This window comes from Chlamydotis macqueenii, chromosome 4 (genome assembly GCF_036417535.1).
Source record: "Chlamydotis macqueenii isolate bChlMac1 chromosome 4, bChlMac1.mat, whole genome shotgun sequence".
Classification (NCBI taxonomy): Eukaryota; Metazoa; Chordata; class Aves; order Otidiformes; family Otididae; genus Chlamydotis; species Chlamydotis macqueenii.
In genome coordinates this window covers 83,022,079-83,039,058 of record NC_141559.1, presented here as the reverse complement: position 1 = coordinate 83,039,058, position 16,980 = coordinate 83,022,079, and the positions used below count along the sequence as shown (strand labels likewise).

At 56.4% G+C, this 16,980-nt stretch overlaps 2 protein-coding genes across 5 annotated transcripts in view; one reads left to right on the top strand and one right to left on the bottom strand.

The window, feature by feature from the left end:
• The window catches only part of EXOC6B (exocyst complex component 6B), a 274,450-nt gene extending 267,435 nt beyond the window's left edge, over positions 1-7,015 (bottom strand). For 3 of the 4 annotated variants that reach the window (XM_086747734.1, XM_086747730.1, XM_086747733.1), the window contains exon 1: positions 6,790-7,015. In XM_086747734.1, the coding sequence (XP_086603860.1) occupies positions 6,790-6,902 (113 nt within the window). In that variant the 5' untranslated portion in view covers positions 6,903-7,015. The remainder of the gene's footprint in view (positions 1-6,789) is intronic. The other variant, XM_086747732.1, reaches the window with a different exon arrangement.
• Positions 7,016-14,223: 7,208 nt separating this feature from the next.
• On the top strand, positions 14,224-16,980 carry SPR (sepiapterin reductase). The gene is made up of 3 exons (XM_086746969.1): positions 14,224-14,595; positions 15,559-15,849; positions 15,997-16,980. Exons 1-3 carry the CDS (start codon positions 14,259-14,261, stop codon positions 16,185-16,187), a joined length of 819 nt encoding a protein of 272 aa, XP_086603095.1. The 5' UTR covers positions 14,224-14,258; the 3' UTR covers positions 16,188-16,980.

Sequence of the window (16,980 nt, the reverse complement as noted above, 5' to 3'; positions counted from 1 at the left end):
ACGACCACATCCCACGGAACAGGAGCAGGCATTGGATAATCTGTCCTTCAACAGCGATTCATTAAATTCCAGAAAGGGATGTACTTCTGTGAGAAAAACCAAGAAAATACAAGCTATAAATAATCCAGCAGTGCATTCTCGCAAGCTGTTCCCTTCAGACAGCATCAGGGTGCAGACTGAAATAAAAAGGATGTTACAGGAACGACAAGGACCCACCATCCCAAAGCTGTTCGCAGAACCTCAGCACTGCAAACGAGAAAGCATCCATAAAACCCGAGACAATTAAGTAAAGCCTACCTCCAGGCAGAGATTGCTGACGCGCCGCACCAGTCCGTCTCCCGACGGATCATTAACGCTGATACCAGATTATTTCACAGCAGCAGTTGCCGATACTTTTTTTCCCTCCGCAACAGAAAACTTGCAGCTGAACAGCATCAGCCTGAGCAGAGGGGAACGCTAATATAATTCCAGTCTTGCAATGAACCGGCTTTTAAAAGCCGCTTAATTACGTACATATGAGCAGAGGCCCAGGCTCATTTTCGGGAGATTGCGTTTTCCCTGTCTGGGTGGCAGGAGAATGGGCTGAAAGATGCTTCAAAAGATCCTGGGAGGCTTCCATTAGCAGACAATTTACAGTTGTTACAAGCAGCTTCCTGAGCAAGCTCTGCGGCCAGCGGGTAGACGGGCTGCGCTATTTCTTCACGGCGTTGCTTTGCTGGCAGTTGGCATTTCACGAATTACCGTACGTAAAGCAAGGGATGGGATTTGTAGAGATGGGACTCGTGGAGCCAAGGCAAAGGCCGGCATACGACAAAGCTGAAGGGTGCAAGGTCAGGAGAACTCTTCAGTATAGTTTGAACTCTGTTACATTTAAGTTCTCACATGCTCTCAGGGGATTTTTACAGACACTGTGTAAGATTTTCAGATGCTCTTCAATCCTTACCGCGTCTGGGACCTCGAGAAGGCGCTCTTAGCCAGCACTGGCACGTGTTAAAGAAGGTCCACTTCATCCCAAAGCTGATCCAGTGTCCTCCCCCCTCCTCACGCAAGGCAGGCTCAGCTGAAGGACAAATCCCCCCACCACCAGCAAAGGTGGTCCCAAGAGCGATCAGAAGGACACCGTACCATCTTCGCTGCCCCGCTCCAAAACACAACTAAGGAAGCTGTGAAGCCAGACGCCTGTCGTAACTCCTCGCTTCACATCTGTAACGCAGACCCTTATCCTCATCTCACCCACTGAAGCCAAGATTAGGACCAGCTTGGCCAGCCCTCATTCTTCGCACCCAACCCAGAAAACTCCAACTGCTGCTCCTTACTGCGCACGGTTTCCACGCTCATCCGACCCACCGTAAACCAGTTACGCTCCTCAATCAAGTAAAGCTGCCAGGTGAGGAAACTGTAAGCAGCTTATTGAAGGAGGACACATCCAAGTTCACGGACGCCAAATCCCTTGTGCCAGTCTAGACGCTGGGAAGCCACACAACGAGCCCAGGATGCAGTGGGGATGAACGGATTCAGCTGAAAAAATAATTTGGATGAGATGGGAAAGGGGAGGGTCGTGTCTCAGCGCCCACGTGAACGCTATTTGGGAGGAGCAAACGAAAGACGGGGAAACCGCTTAAGCCAATACTGGCCCATCCAACTACGCCTCACAGCCCCAGCCGCGAGAAGCAACGTGCCCTTAGCCGCGGGCAGCTTGACCCAGCCCACATTAACGCCCAGGCCTACGGGCTAGGAGCGACAGCAGGTTGGTGGCTGGCTGGACAGACTCATTGAGTGTTGCTGGATTTGTAAAAGCTCAATCTCTGGCTTCTGCCATCCCCAAGTCCCTCACTCCCATCCCCTCGCAACCTCCTCCCTGGGCTGGAACCAGTATTTGTGCCACCACACAGCAGAACGTGTTGGAGCAGAGCTGTACTAAAGAAAAACATTTTTTAGCCGGGTGATTTTTCATCCGGATCCATTTTCTGACCAGGTTTACCAAAAGGCTTGTACTAACACCACAGCTTTCAGCTAAGGAGGCCCTGGGGAGCTCAGAGAGGCTAAGCAAGAGCCCCAGCACTTGCTAGACCTCATCCCTAAGTTTAGGTCTAAGAGCAAAGCCTCAGGTTTCCAAGTTCAGCACCAAAAACCTCAACAACACAGGAACAGGGCTGTAACAGTTGCAGCTCAGCTCCATTTGAAGCTCTAGAAGAAAACAAACGAGAGAACATCCTCCGCCCAGGCAATGAGCGCTGGCTCAGGAGCCAGGACCTCAGACAAGCTGCTGCTGTTTGTACCACCACATCGCTCCAGCCCGGACCCGGGGTAGCACCCACCAACGCCAGCAAGGTGGGCTGCAGCAACAGCGCTTCTGGCTCCCGCGCATCCAGCTGGGGTGTCCCCACGCAGCCAGCCAGAGCCTGAGGAAGGAGGACCGAAGGTGATGCTCCGATGAGGTTAATTAAAGCCATTAGTCCCATAGGAGAATGTCCTCTGTCAAGCATTCAGGCCAGAAAACCCAGAATCCCAAAATAAGCACGGTAAAGGGGTCGCCCAGGTAGTTCCAGGTCAGCCAGACACAGCCATGGAGGAGCTGAAAGGATTTAGGGACAGAGTTTAAGTACAGTCCTGCTTTAATCCCAGTCAAAAGCCGCTTAGCAGAAACACGACGCTATCAAGTGCGCTTAATTTCATTCCTGGGTTAAACAACATTGTAATCTCTCCAAACACACATAATTAGCAGACAGATATGAAACGCCAATTAAAAATACAGTTCTATACAGAAGCAGACTGGATGATTAATTGCCGTCTGAGATACAACATCTCCCAGTTTTCTAAAGGGGCACACGTCCCAACAACACCAATAAAATCTCAGCCACTAAGGAACGATCTAGAAAGCAAATATATATCTAAGAGGAAAAGGAAAAAAAAAAAAAAAAGAAAAGAGACTGATGATATAATTTGCAGATGACACAAAAGCTGGCAGAATAACAAACTACGAAATCGGGAATCAGGCAGCTGTGGAGAGGGATCACTTGGAAACCCTGATCCTTCCCAGCAGCTCGCTGCGGGAGAACCAAGCGCGGAGGTACAGACGCAGCACGATCCATCGCTCCCAACAACTGCGCTCCCAAGAAAATAACTCGGCACTACGCAACGATCCCTGTTAGAACGCTGGGGAAAAGAGAGCTGCTCCGATCTCCACGAGCAGGAAAAGGGTTTGAGAGAGTGGCAGACCTGCAGGGACAGATAACTTTTTTTTTTTTAAATGATTAGCAATTCAGGTGATCACAGGGACTCACCCTTCGAGGGCAGGCCGAGCACAGGGAGAAGCGGACGAAGTTACACAGTCCCCAGCAGCAAACGCTGTGCGAGCTGGCAGAGCGCAGGACAGCGCTTTTCACAAAGGGTAACTTTGGTTAGAAACCACAGAGGCGTCCGTCCTCGCTTACACCGACCGCAGCTGGAATGTGACCGTCCATTGCCAGCTTCCTATCACTTCAACAAAAAAAAAAAAAAAAAACACTAGAAAAAAAAAAGCTGAAGGGGACAGAAAGACAGAAAGCTCACTGAAGAGCAACAAACTGGATGGGTCAATGGAGTGTAACAAAAATTAGAGCACTCAGGTGTCGCAGCTCAGCCAAGAGGTGGTTCTCAGCAAGAAAGGGTTCCTTTTCCCCTAGAAGGTTATCTGATCCCGCGGAATTAAGCGATTCTTCGAAGCCTAGATACAGAGAGGGGATCTAAAAATACCCTGCAAAAATCAAGAAGTGTAACACGAGGGGAAAAAAAAAAAAAAAAAAAAAGAGGAATTAGAACAGCAGAAGGAAGTGGAATTCAGAGCAATGGATATAATTAGTGGAGGTTGAATAGCAGGAAAGACATCCTGAAGTGGATTATTTTGATTTCGGGAGCATCGCAGACTCGAGGGGATGCCCACAAAGACTCGCTGAACTCGCCTGGCGTCCTCCTTCAAACACAATGGCATCCACCATCAGGTATTAAAAAAAAAATAAAAAGAGAGACGAGACCTTGAAGGCATCGGAGCCACTGGCATAGCAGGACATGAGACTGGCACAGCTCATCACACAGATGCTGTTGCAAGGCTTCCTCACACGCCCTGGTCTCGCGTTTCGTGTTTAGAATGAAATCCCTCTCCCCGAGGAGGGGAGGCTTCGTCCCACATCTGCACAGCGCCCGGCACAATGGAGCCCCGGTCCACGCCGCTCACTCCCAGAATCACAGCAAGAACAGAGCAGAAAAACAGGGGCTGGAAGGGACTTGAAGACGGCATTTCGTCCTTCCCCCGCCCCAGGGCAAGAATTACTACACTTGCTCTTTTTCTAACAGAAAATGCTCTCCCTGATGGGTGGCACACAAACCCACCCAGACAGATGAATCGGTTGGACCTTGAATTTCACATCTTAACCCCTCCGTCACCCTCCGATAACAGCAACTCGGCCTCGAGCGCCGCGCCGGGACAGCGCGGAGCGGCCGCAGCGGGAACCTCTCGCTCTGCCGAGGCAGAAGCTGATAAAAGCGCAGTTCTGCAAACGAGCCCTCGCCGGCAGCAGGAGCCCGGCAGCGCGGCCCGTTTCTGTACCGCCTTTTGGCATCACCGTTCCTAGAAGGGAAGCCAGCCCGACTCCTGAAGACACATTTCTTCCATGATGCCTACAAGAAATGAGTCACCTTTTCTTTAAAAAGTTTCCATCATCCTCTTTTCCGGACTCTCCAGCACACCATGTTTACCCTGAGCTGGTCTAGTTTCAGCTCGAAAAATCCTTGGACCAGGTCACGCTTGTATCATTACTAATACTCCTGATGAGTTACTGCCAGCAAAGCACAAACCCTTCTCTGCCCCAGACGCTTATTAGTGTTTCTTCTGCGTGTACACAAAGCTAGGCACTAAGCCCAACTCCTCATCTAACCTTAACACTGAGAAACAAGATCAGCTGCACTTAGTTCTATGAAATGGAGGAAAAAAAAAAAAAAAAAAAAAAAAAAAACCCACCCACACTCTTTGTTCTGGCAGTTCTCAGACCTTCGAACCATTTTTTTTTTTGTTTTGTTTTGTTAATAAATCTAAATTCTCAGCATCTCCCACCGTTCAGTTTACCTTCACAGGTTGGAGACCTTCGGGAAGAAAACTGCAAAAAAGCCAGAACAACTAAAGAAAAGGGCGACCCTACAGCGATCCAGCGCTCCGCAAATGAGAAGCTTTCCCATTTTAATGTCCTGCCCGCACTGCGGGTCAAACAGCCTAAACGCGTTCATTTTTACAGACGGCCACGTGAATCTTTTAAAACCACGGCTCTGTAAAACTTAACGAAAAGAAAGGAAGGGCCGCTGTGGAGGGGGTGGGACGGGAGGCCCCAGCCCCGTTCCCACCCAAACGCTCCCACCTGGCGCTGCGATTTCCAGGCGTCCCGGGCTGACGCAGCGCAGCTGAGAGAGGAAGGCGAAACCGCCTGCGCTGCCCTGCGGGAGGGCACCCTGCTCCCCTCGCCCAAAAACCAACACAGCTCAGCGCCCAGGTTCCGTTTGCGGGAACGCAGCTGGTTAGATTTCGAAGCAGAGTACTTCTGGTAACACACCTCTGCCCTTCCCCAAACGATCAATTTTGTTACAATCAGCAGCAAATATCCTCTCCCCAGCCGTGCCGTCAGGCTTCCCGAGGCTAACGCGCACGCTCAGCGCTGCGAGTAATGCTTTTTGGTTTTGGTACGGAGTTCTTTGGGGAACTTCTGTTTCACTCCAAAGAGGGGGAAGGAGGGATGAGGCGGCTCAGCTTGCCAAATCCATTACGTGGCTTCTTCCAGGACAGCGATGCTAACAGCACACGGTCTGGCTAGCAAAGACAAGTCTTGGATGTGTATAATTTATCCAAAATATCATAATTTTTTTCTACAAAATCAGGTGATTTCTCTTGAGACACGAGCTTCGGTTCAACAGCCAGCCACCGCATCTCTCGGGTTAACAACGCCGCAGAAGCCGCTGCTGCAAAACGCTCACCAGCATCACAAAGAACCACCTGAACGGCTGCCACGCCAGACCCGGACTCGCGGAAAGAAAAGGAAAAGCGACCGGGCCGCGTTCCTGGGCTGGCAGCTACATCCCTCTGCGCTCCTGCGGATACAACGCGGACGAAGCAAGGGGTTCTCCCGGCTGACGGACAAGGCAAGAACCGCTGGGCAAAGATGCTTAACTGGAGAACAAAGGATCCATTAAGCAATCAGAGGCACTAACTCTATCACCGTCAGGACGGCGAGCGCAGCCGTGCCCACGGCTTCGCAGTTAGCCACGGGTTATTTCGCAAAATTGACATAAATCAGAAAAAAAAAAAAAAAAAAAAAAGAAGGGGGACAGTTTACAAGAATAACTTTGACAGGTTGCAGGCTAAGGGCAGGAAGGCGCCTCGCTGCGCCCTTCCCCTCCCCAGCCGGGGGCAGCGGGCTGGGCCCCCCCCGAGCTCCCGGAGGGGCTGCAGGCCCCGAGCCGGGGCGTGGGGACCGGGGCTGGGCCGGCCGCAGGAGCTGGCACCGCGGCCGGGCCGGAGAGGCCCCGGGCCAGGCCAGGGAGCGGCCCCAGGCCGGGGCTCGCCGCTCACGGCGCTCCCACCTCCCGGGGAGCCGGGCAGGGAGAAGCCAGGGGGCTGCGGGCACCTCTCGGAGACGGCATCATAATAATAATGATAATAATAATTAACATTTCTTCAAAGTTTTGGGGAGGCGGGGGGGTGCAAGGCGAAGCGGGCCCGAGCCCCCCGCCCCCGGGCCCCGCCGCCCCGCCCCGCCCCGGCCGCACCTGAGCGTGGGGCCGATGCAGGCCGTGTCCGTGCTCTCGATCTCCCGCAGGATCCGCTCGTGCTCCGCCGCCGTCTCCAGGCTCTCCAGCTCCGCCATCTTCCCCCGCTCCATGGGGCTGTGCCGTGCCGAGCCGAGCCGAGCCGAGCCCAGCCGACCCACCTGCCCTGCCCTGCCCTGCCCGGCTCGGCCCTCCCCCGCCCCGGGCAGCGGCAGCGCCAACACCGGAGCCGCCCGCTGGGCTCCGCACGGCCCGGCCCGGCCCCGGCACGCCGGGAAATGTAGTGCGGAGGGCGGGCGGGCCGCGGCGCGGCCTGCGCCGGCGCTGGGACACGGCCCGGGCGGGGAGGGGCCTCCGGCGGCGGCCCGCTGCGCACAGGGGAGGGGGCGGCATGGCAGCCGCTGGCGGCCTGGCCCTGAGGGGACGCGGCCCCCCGGCCTCGATGTGTCCCGGAGGGGCACGGCCCCATGGCAGCGACATCCCCCATGAGGGGACACTGCCACCATGGCAGGGACCCCTGTGAGGGGACAGCGCCCCGTGGCCGTGACACCCCCCATGAGGGGACACTGCCACTATGGCAGGGACCCCTTGTCCTCCCCCCTGAAGGGACACAGCCACCATGGCAGCGACATCCCCCATAAGGGGACACAGCCCCATGGCAAGGACCCTCGTGTCTTCCCCTGTGAGGGGACAGCGCCCCATGGCCGTGACACCCCCCATGAGGGGACACTGCCACCATGGCAGGGACCCCTGTGAGGGGACAGTGCCCAATGGCCGTGACACCCGCCATGAGGGGACACTGCCACCATGGCAGTGACCCAGTGTCCTCCCTCGTGAAGGGACTCAGCCCCATGGCAGGGACCTCGTGCTGTCCCCCTGAAGGGGCACAACCCCACGGCAGCGACTCCCACCATGAGGGAACACATCCCCCTGGCAGTGACGCTGCTCTCACCCCCATGAGGGGAGACGCCAGCAGGAATGAATCTGTGTCACTGCCCCGAGCGCAGGCGTCCCCCTGCCCCACGAGGGATGAGCGTCCCCTCCGCCTGCCCCACCCTGTCCCTCGGTCCCATAAACAACGTCACCCCTGTCCTGAAACGGTGGCACTGACTGTGGTCCCAAAGAAAGCTCCCCGCTGACACCAAACCACCTTTCAGCTTGATCCTAAAATGTCCCACCAGCTGCTGGGCTGCAGTGCGTCCCCCCCGAGCTGCGTAATCCGAGAGATGTCTTCGACCAAGGACACAGCAGAGCTTCCTCCGAAAAAAACACCGCTGGCCCCCAGAAACGGTCCTGGCTGTCAAGGTCTCCTCAAGGTTTAACGCTGCGGCTGCCGGTGCCGCTCCCTCCTTCGAAAGTGGCTGGCGATTATTGTTCTTACTTTGTGTTGTGGAAACGGCGCTGGAAGGGTCCCGTTCTCAGGACGGGAATCTACCCGCTTTTCGTTTAAAACCGTCACCCCTTGTCCTATCGCCACAGGCCCTGCTAAAGACTTTAGTCTAACTTTAGTCTTTTTTTTTTTTTAATTTCCACCAAAACATCACATTTTTTTTCATGGAGAAAAAAAAGCATCAAAACTGTTTCCATAAATCCATAAATTTCCCATATTCATGGGAAATGGGGAAGGAGAGCGATATCACTACCACGCAGGAGGACCTTCTAAGGAGCACCACCCATAGATTTTCCGTGCATCAAGTGGCTTCTAAATCTGCGGTGAAATCCGAGTGTATTTTTAAGAGAAAAACTTGGTGAAGTTTTTGATGCCGTAGAAAATCCCACCTGGCCCAATGGTTCCCAATGGTTCACATTTCAACCCCAGATCTCTTTTTATCCTTGCCTGGTAGGGTCAAAAGTCTGCTGTGACCAAGTTTTTGGTGTTCACGTATGGTCCTGAGGTCTGGGATCAACCCGCCTCTTCTTTGATCAGCTGGGCTGACCGAGTTCTTGGAGCCCTTCACTCTGTGGCATAACTTACCCCTTGATGCATTTTTAGTGGAAACTACAATATCTCAAGGTTTTTTTGGTCTGTGGGTGCCAGAAGCGGACAGAGCGGTGGCTCTCGTAACGAGCACAAAGAGAACATCATCCCTCCGCTCCTCCTCAGCGCTGCGCCGGGACCACAGGGTCTCGCCAAGGCTGATGGCCAGCTGATTACCCACCCTCACCTTCAATCCTTTTCAGGTTGCTGCCGTCCGGGATAAAACTTTCCATTCCGTAAGAAAAGCCACGTCCTTTGTCGCTGGGTGTACGGCATTTGGTCAGCTTCCCACGAATATTCATTGCTTGTGTCCGGCTTACCGAGCAGCCCGCGACTTGCCCTCGTTATCTGGTGCCACACAGCTTTGTGCCGTTTGACAGCCTCTCCACAAAAATGTATTGATTCTTGCCAGTCACTGACATAAGCGTGCCGAATTTGTGTCGTGTTAATTTATTAATCAAACCAGCACGCAGTACCAACACAAGTGCATCAAAGCTGTCTGTTTCCAGCTCATAATCCTGCTGAAAAATGATACCGGCCTTGCCTGACAGATTCTATTTCCCCTAAAACCGTGCTGGCTGACCTTAACTCTTCCGTGTTCCCTTAATTTCCTACTAATGAAGTTCCACATAATTATTTTTTACGGGACTGACAACAGCCTGATAGAGCCTTAAGAAGTCTCCCTTTAATTACTGACCTCTCATTAGTGCTTTCCCATCCCCCAGAACTTCCCTAGTGTTCCAGAACGTCCTAAAAAACTCAAAGTCACAGGTCAGAAACCGTGAGCAGCCTTCACGCAGCCGCGCGCGCAGGTCCCCGAGGCCGCCGGGTCCACAGCCGGCTTCTGTCCGCGACGGCGCAGCTGCTGACCTGGGAGCCCAGCCTCCCGCGGGGACCCGGGGACTCGTCCCCCATGCCGCCAGACGTTATCTAAAGCAACGTCTCTGGCAGGTGCCTCCTTCTGCGGTGCGGACCGCAGTCCTGGAGCCCCCGCAGTTTCCTCCCCGCTCTCCTCCTGCGTCCCCAGCCTCCGCCTGCTCCCCACCTCTCCCCTCCGCCTTCACCAAACTCCTTTGGCCGTAACAGGTCCTGCGCCTGGGTCAGGGCAATCCCAGGCACAAATCCAGGCTGGGCGGAGAATGGATGGAGAGCAGCCCTGAGGAGAAGGACTTGGGAGTGCTGGTGGGTGAGAAGCTTGACATGAGCAGGCAATGTGCGCTTGCGGCCCAGAAAGGCAACCACATCCTGGGCTGCATCAAGAGAAGCGTGGGCAGCAGTCGAGGGAGGGGATTCTGCCCCTCTACTCTGCCCTGGTGAGACCCCACCTGGAGTACTGTGTCCAGTTCTGGAGCCCCCAACACAAGAAGGACATGGACCAGTTGGAGAGGGTCCAGAGGAGGCCACAAAGATGATAAAAGGGCTGGAGCAGCTCTGCTGTGAGGCCAGGCTGAGAGCTGGGGCTGTTCAGCCTGGAGAAGAGGAGGCTCCGGGGAGAGCTGAGAGCGGCTCCCAGTGCCTAAAGGGGGCCTACAAGAAAGATGGGGAAAGGCTGTTTAGTAGGGCCTGGTGTGATAGGACAAGGAGTAATGGTTTTAAAATAGTGGGGGGTAGATTTAGATTGGAAATTAGGAAAAAATTTTTTACAATGCAAGTTATAGAACAATGGCCCAGGTTGCCCAGAGAGGCGGTGGATGCCCCATCCCTGGAAACATTCCAGGCCAGGTTGGCCGGGGCTCTGAGCAACCTGATGTGCTTGGAGATGTCCCTGCTTCTTGCAGGGGGGTTGGACTGGGTGGGCTTTGAAGGTCCCTTCCAACCCAAACCACTCTGTGATTCTATAACTCCACTTGCACCCTCGACGTTTCTTTTCCCTGACCCGATCTCTTGAAGCTGAGCAAGGAAAGGCGGGCGGTATTTCTAAAGCAACAAGAATGTCATGGGTGCTGACTAAGCACCCAAGTCGGCCGGTCCTGTTTGCTCTGGGTGTGCAGCAGCCCGGTTTCCTCCGTAAGCGCTGACCTTTAGCACCTCCGCCAATCCCCAGGGGAGTCAATAAATCTCTGCCGCCCGGAGAAATCCCTGCATTTCATTTATCCCCCTCCTTCAGCTGCCTTCCGCATCGAGTACTGCGTCCAGCTCTGGAGCCCCCAACATCAGAAGGACATGGACCAGTTGGAGAGGGTCCAGAGGAGGCCACGCAGATGACGAGAGGGCTGGAGCAGCTCTGCTGTGAGGCCAGGCTGAGAGAGCTGGGGCTGTTCAGCCTGGAGAAGAGGAGGCTCCGGGGAGAGCTGAGAGCGGCTCCCAGTGCCCAAAGGGGGCTGCAGGAAAGGTGGGGAGAGACTCTTCAGCAGGGCCTGCTGGGACAGGACGAGGGCTGATGGTTTTAAAATAGAGGGAGGTAGATTCGGATTAGATATTAGGAATTAATTTTTCACGCTGAGGGCGGTGGCACACTGGCCCAGGTTGCCCAGAGAGGTGGTGGGTGCCCCATCCTCCACGAGGATCTCTGGTGGCAACGGCGGGGTGAAGACCTTTTGGCGAGCTGCACTGCCATTTCTAAAGTCCTGCCAAAACCCGCACGGCATGGCATGGCTTCATCTCGGCAGGATTTGAAGACCCAAGAGGTGGATCCCCATCAGAGGTTCGGAGCTGCTCCTTGGTTCCGGGAATTCCATGCTGGCAGGGAGCAGGGCGGTGACGGAGAGGGCTGGTATCCCCGGCTGTGTTCAGAGGCAGAAGGACAAACACATTCGCCTTTAGGCCGGAGCGGTGCGTGATGTATTTCTGTTCCACATACATCGGGAAGTGGTTAGCACCATCGCAAGCGTTGAGTTCTGCTCTCTGCCGCGGCTTGGGCTGCATGGCTCGCTGTGACGGCAGCAGAAGGGACCATCACTTGTGAGCAGGAGGGAGATCCTACCTCCTGACCTGCAATGCGGGGAGAAGTCCTCTCTGCACGCTCCCCTTCTCATCACGGATGGCTGCAGGAGCGAGGTTCCCGCTGTCCCGCTCAGCCCATCCTCATTGTCCTCACGGCCGTGGAACCCAGCCAGAGAGCAGCCAGAGCTCTGCTGGCACCCGAGGCATCTTGTCCTTAGGAGGTCGCTCGATGAGCCGCTGAACATGCTGAGATCCCACAGCTGGGGTGGCCTTCGGGCTGCTGAGAACAACAGGCAGAGCTCAGGAGCGAAACCACAGCCGCCCGCAGGTAGCCGTGGCAATGGTGACCGCAGCCGGGGCCACCTTGTTTGGCTTCCACCCCTCTTGCGTGGTAACGCTGGGCAGAAACACCCCGGGCTCTTCCGGAAAGCTCATTGTTAACGGTCCTTCGCAGAAGGAATTCAGCGCTTCCTCTCCAACGCGCGTCAGCCCTGGCAGCGCTACGGCTGCCCGGGAGTACCGGCTCCCCGGCGTTCCCACTGCCTCCGCAGCGTGCCGGGTGGGTTTCCCCCCCGGAAGCCCTCCTGCCTTCCCCTGGGTTTGCGGGAGCCCTGTTCTGACCCGTCAGCTCCCGATAGCCCAGTGCCAACAGGGTCCCTGCCAGAACGAAAAAGCGGCTCGGCTGGCTTCTCCGGATAAATCCCATCGGTGCAACCTCAAACCATGGATAATTTGGGCCATTCTGGTAATGCACCAGTAGATCTTTAAAATCAGCACTGCCAGGAGAAATCTAGCCCCCCGTCACTTCTCTGCTGGTCTGTACCAGTGACTCTCCCCCTCCCCAGCCAGGAGCGAAGCCCCCAGCCCCCTCGCTGTCCCCCCGGGGTCCCCAGAGCTCGGGGGGTTGCCCACAGCTCCCTCCAGATTTTAAATGCCGCTGACATCTAGTGCTGGTCCTCTCAAGGACAGCCCGAGCTGCAAGGGCAGCCCTGACGCTGAGGGATGAAGAACTGAAGGTTTTGCGGTCTGCATGGTCTGCTCTGCCTTCTGCGAAGGCGACGAGGTGTTGTGCCATGTTGTCCCAGCGCGGGAGGCTGCCACGGGCTCTGCCCACACCACCGACAGAGCTGTGCAGCAGGAGAAGATCTTTGAGGGGACCAGGGCAGAAACTATTCAGCAGGGCCTGGTGTGACAGGATGAGGGGTGATGGTTTTAAAATAGAAGGAGGCAGATTCAGTCTGGATATAAGGAAAAATTTTTTACGCTGAGGGTGGTGGAACACTGGCCCAGGTTGCCCAGAGAGGCGGTGGATGCCCCATCCCTGGAAACATTCCAGGCCAGGCTGGCCGGGGCTCTGAGCAACCTGATCCGGTTGGAGATGTCCCTGCTCCTGGCAGGGGGGTTGGGCTGGGTGGGCTTTGAATGTCCCTTCCCACCCAAACCACTCCATGATTCTGTGATACACAGCTATGCTGCTCGCAAGGTTTTACCCGTTACTGGTGGAAACTGCCGAGCACGAAGGAGACAACGAGACATCCTTTCCCTGCAGCTCTGCCCTCCAGTTCCAGCTCTGGGCTGGAAGGGAATTCCACCAAATGACGGCCGTTTCCAGCCAGCCCAGCGTTGCTCCGGGCACAGCTACACGGGACAGAGCGCAACGTCAGGCGGGAAACCGGGGCGAGAAGTGCGATGGACGCACGAAATCAGAGCCACCAAAACGGGAAGGGGGGGAACTGGCAGTGACGAAAGAGAGCTCTGCTATCGAGATGCCACTTGTGACAAAAATACCCATTTGCCGCCTTATTTTTTTTTTTGCTGATGATCTTAATTTTACGAAATGTGCAAGATTTGCTTTAGCAAAACAAATATCAACCCCGGGTTTTCGCCGTACCGTGGATTTTTCAGGCTTTATGAGGAGGTGGGAGGGGTTCAGCCCGGTCTGCGCCCGCTTCATAGAGCAAAACTCTGCTCCGTTCCCAGTTTAACAACTGGGAAACCAAACCCAGCTGCCCGCTAGCTCCACCTAAACCAGGGACCCCTCGCCAAAACCCGCTTTGGAAAGCTGTCCACATCTTTGTGTGCAAAGCTATTTGTTTGGGTTTTTTTTAAAAAAAAAGGGTTTTAGGACTTTTGGGGACCAGCCAAGCGCTTTCGCTGCCTGATAAAGAACTGGTGCTGGGCGCTGAAAATAGCGATTGCGGAGGGAAAAGGCGGGGGAAAAGCTGCAGCGGTGGCAGGGAGCGAAGCGCCCAGGCTGGGGAGGCGCAAGAGGCGGCGAGAAAAAGTGCGTCGGAAAAAAAAAATATTTAAAAAAAAATGAAAAATGCCTTGGAAAAGCACGCGTTGGAGGAAAACGCGCTGCAAAGCTGCCCCAGCGCAGCCGGAGCGAGGGCCCGGGCGCAGCCGCCAACGCGGAGCGGCCGGCAGGGGGCGCTCGCCTGCGGCCACGCCCACACAGGCACGTCAGCGCCCACCAATCGGAGGCGGCGGCGGTGCCTGCGCCTCCGCAGCGCCCATTCACAAAGCGGCGGGGGAGGGGATGAATGGGGCGGGTCACGTGGTGCGGGGCGTTCCCACGCCCCCTCCCTGCGCCGCTGTCCGGCTCGGTATGGAGCCGAAACCGGTACCGGTAGCGGTGGCGGGGCGCTGGGACGCGGCCGCTGTGGTGCTGACCGGTGCTTCCCGGGGCTTCGGGCTCAGCCTGGCCCGGCTGCTGGCTCCGCGCCTGCGGGAGGGCTCGCTGCTGCTGCTGCTGGCGCGTTCGGCCGAACCGCTGAGCGAGCTGGCGGCCGAGCTGCGGGCTACCGGTACCGGTACCGGGCTGCGGGTGGAGTGCGTGACCGCCGACCTGGCTTGCGAGCGGGGTTTGCGGCGGGCGGTTGCTGCTTTGCAGGAGGTGCTGCCCGCAGCCCCCCCCGGCCGCCTGCTCCTCGTCAACAACGCCGGTAACGACCCCCCCCCGGCCCCCCAAACCCCCCCCCCCGGTTCCGCGGCGGCTGATGGTGCTTTGGGTGCCGGTAAATCCCCCAACCGGGTGACGAAGGGAAGGAGCGGGAGGGATTGCACCCTGTCCGGGTCCTCCCAGCAGGGCCTGGAGCGGTAGGACAGGGGGTGGTGGGTTTAAACTGAAATAGGGGAGATTTAAATTGGATATTTGGAATAAATTTTTTACGCTGAGGGTGGTGGCACACTGTCCCAGGTTGCCCAGAGAGGTGGTGGATGCCCCGTCCCTGGAAACATTCCAGGCCAGGTTGGCCGGGGCTCTGAGCAACCTGATGTGGTTGGAGATGTCCCTGCTCCTGGCAGGGGGTTGGGCTGGGTGGGCTTGAACGCTCCCTTCCACCCAAACCCTCCTGTGGTTCTGTGATGCACAGACATGCTGCTCGCAAGGTTTTTACCCGTTACTGGTGGCACAGGACCAGCTGGCCGCTCTCCCACCGCTCTGCTCCCCGAGTACGAACCTTCAGAAAAACTTCCAGCCCGGCCTTGCCGGTGCTTCCCTCGCAATCGTTAACGGCCGGGGGCTTTCGTTCCTTTTTTCACCCATTACCACTGTAAATAAGACCCCACCGGATAACGGGTGCTACGGGAGTTGGGTCTTGCTGAGCTGGGTCTGAAGGAGGGACGCGGTGCCCCGTGCGACGTTGTGCCGCAGGCTGGGAGCTGTTTGCTTTGGCAGAGGATTGGCGGGGCGGGTCCGTGTCGCCGCCGTTGACCCGAAATCGATGTGCAGAGCTGGGCTGCGCCAGGCGCCTGGCTCTGCTCTGAGACCCTGAGGTCAGGCCAGCGAAGCTGCTCGCTTTTGTCTGTGACGGGGCGTTGTGCGTGGAAACGTGGGAGCAAAACGCGTCCGCTGTGGGTTGACCCCATCTTTAACTGCTCCAAACTCAACTGTCCTTCCTCCCTAGGCTCCCTGGGAGACGTCTCCAAATCCTTTCTCGATCTCACCGACCCCAACGAGATCAACAGCTACTTCGCCTTCAACGTCACCTCGGCGCTTTGCCTCACCTCCGCCACCCTGCGAGCCTTCGGGAAGCGGCCCGGCTCGAGCAGGACGGTGGTGAACATCTCCTCGCTCTGTGCCGTGAAGCCCTTCAAGAACTGGGCGCTGTACTGCAGCGGGAAGGCGTCCCGGGACATGATGTTCCAGGTGCTCGCGCTGGAGGAACCCGATGTCCGGGTGCTCAACTACGCCCCGGGTGAGGAGGGGAGCTCATTAATTGCTATTCATTTTCTCCTGGTTTGTGGATAAAGGATCCTTGCAGCCAAGCCAGGCGCAGAAGGAAAACAAGCCCCAGATTTTACTTTTTCCTTATGGGATTTCTTTTTTGTCGCTCTTTCCCCAGGTCCTCTGGACACAGACATGCAGCTCTTGGCCCGGACTAAGACCGGAGACCCTGAAATGCGTCAGCATTTCCGAAGCCTGCAGGAGAGCGGCCAGCTGATAGACTGCGCCGTCTCAGCCCAGAAGCTGGTGAATCTCCTGGAAGAGGACACCTTCCGCTCCGGCGCCCACGTGGATTTCTACGACATCTGAGTTGACTCTCGCCTCCGCCTTTGCCTTCCTGCTTTGCTTTCTGCTGAGCCGCGTCTTGGGTGCCTCCAGCGTGTTTGGTTGCCTTGTCCTGAGTCCTGGGTGCTGTGCAGCTGTCAAGAGAAGACCTCTGGGCGCCTTCATCAACAGTCCCAGAGCCCTGATGAGGGTGGGGAAAGTTATCGCTTCGTTCAGCCCTCCTGGGCACCCGCCGGCAGGAGCGGGGATGAGGGTGGTGGAGCACTGTCCCAGGTTGCCCAGAGAGGCGGTGGATGCCCCATCCCTGGAAACATTCCAGGCCAGGTTGGCCGGGGCTCTGAGCAACCTGATCCGGTTGGAGATGTCCCTGCTCCTGGCAGGGGGGTTGGACTGGGTGGCCTTTAATGGTCCCTTCCCACCCAAACCGTGCTGTGGCTGTCACCCCAGGGCCCTGACTGTCCATCCCCCATCTCGCCAGTGGCTTGTCCAGATTCTCCTGCAGTTCTGGGATCGTCTCCCTGTGGGATTTGTGCATGAAGACATGGAGCAAAGCCTCTTCCTGTGTTTTTTGCACAAAGGCAATAAATCACCGGGTCCGGGGAGCTGGCCGGGGAGGAGATGGGAATACTTGGGTGCCCGGCTGGGATCACAGCGTACGTAAACCTGTGCAGCACGGGCGAGAGTGCATCGGAGACGCAGCCCTGAGCTCGTGCCGTGCTCCTGCTTGCAGGTGCTGGGTCCAGGCCTGCACCTGGGGCTTCAGCCGCTCCGTGGTTGCTCTTTTAATTATTTGTAGATTTTTATCCTCATTTTTTCA

Excerpts from the sequence above, each read along its gene's own strand:
- SPR (XM_086746969.1), top strand. The coding sequence starts at position 14,259 with ATGGAGCCGAAACCGGTACCGGTAGCGGTGGCGGGGCGCTGGGACGCG. Across the intron at positions 14,596-15,558 it reads GCTCCTCGTCAACAACGCCG|GCTCCCTGGGAGACGTCTCC; the intron begins GTAACGACCCCC and ends CTTCCTCCCTAG. Across the intron at positions 15,850-15,996 it reads GGTGCTCAACTACGCCCCGG|GTCCTCTGGACACAGACATG; the intron begins GTGAGGAGGGGA and ends CTCTTTCCCCAG.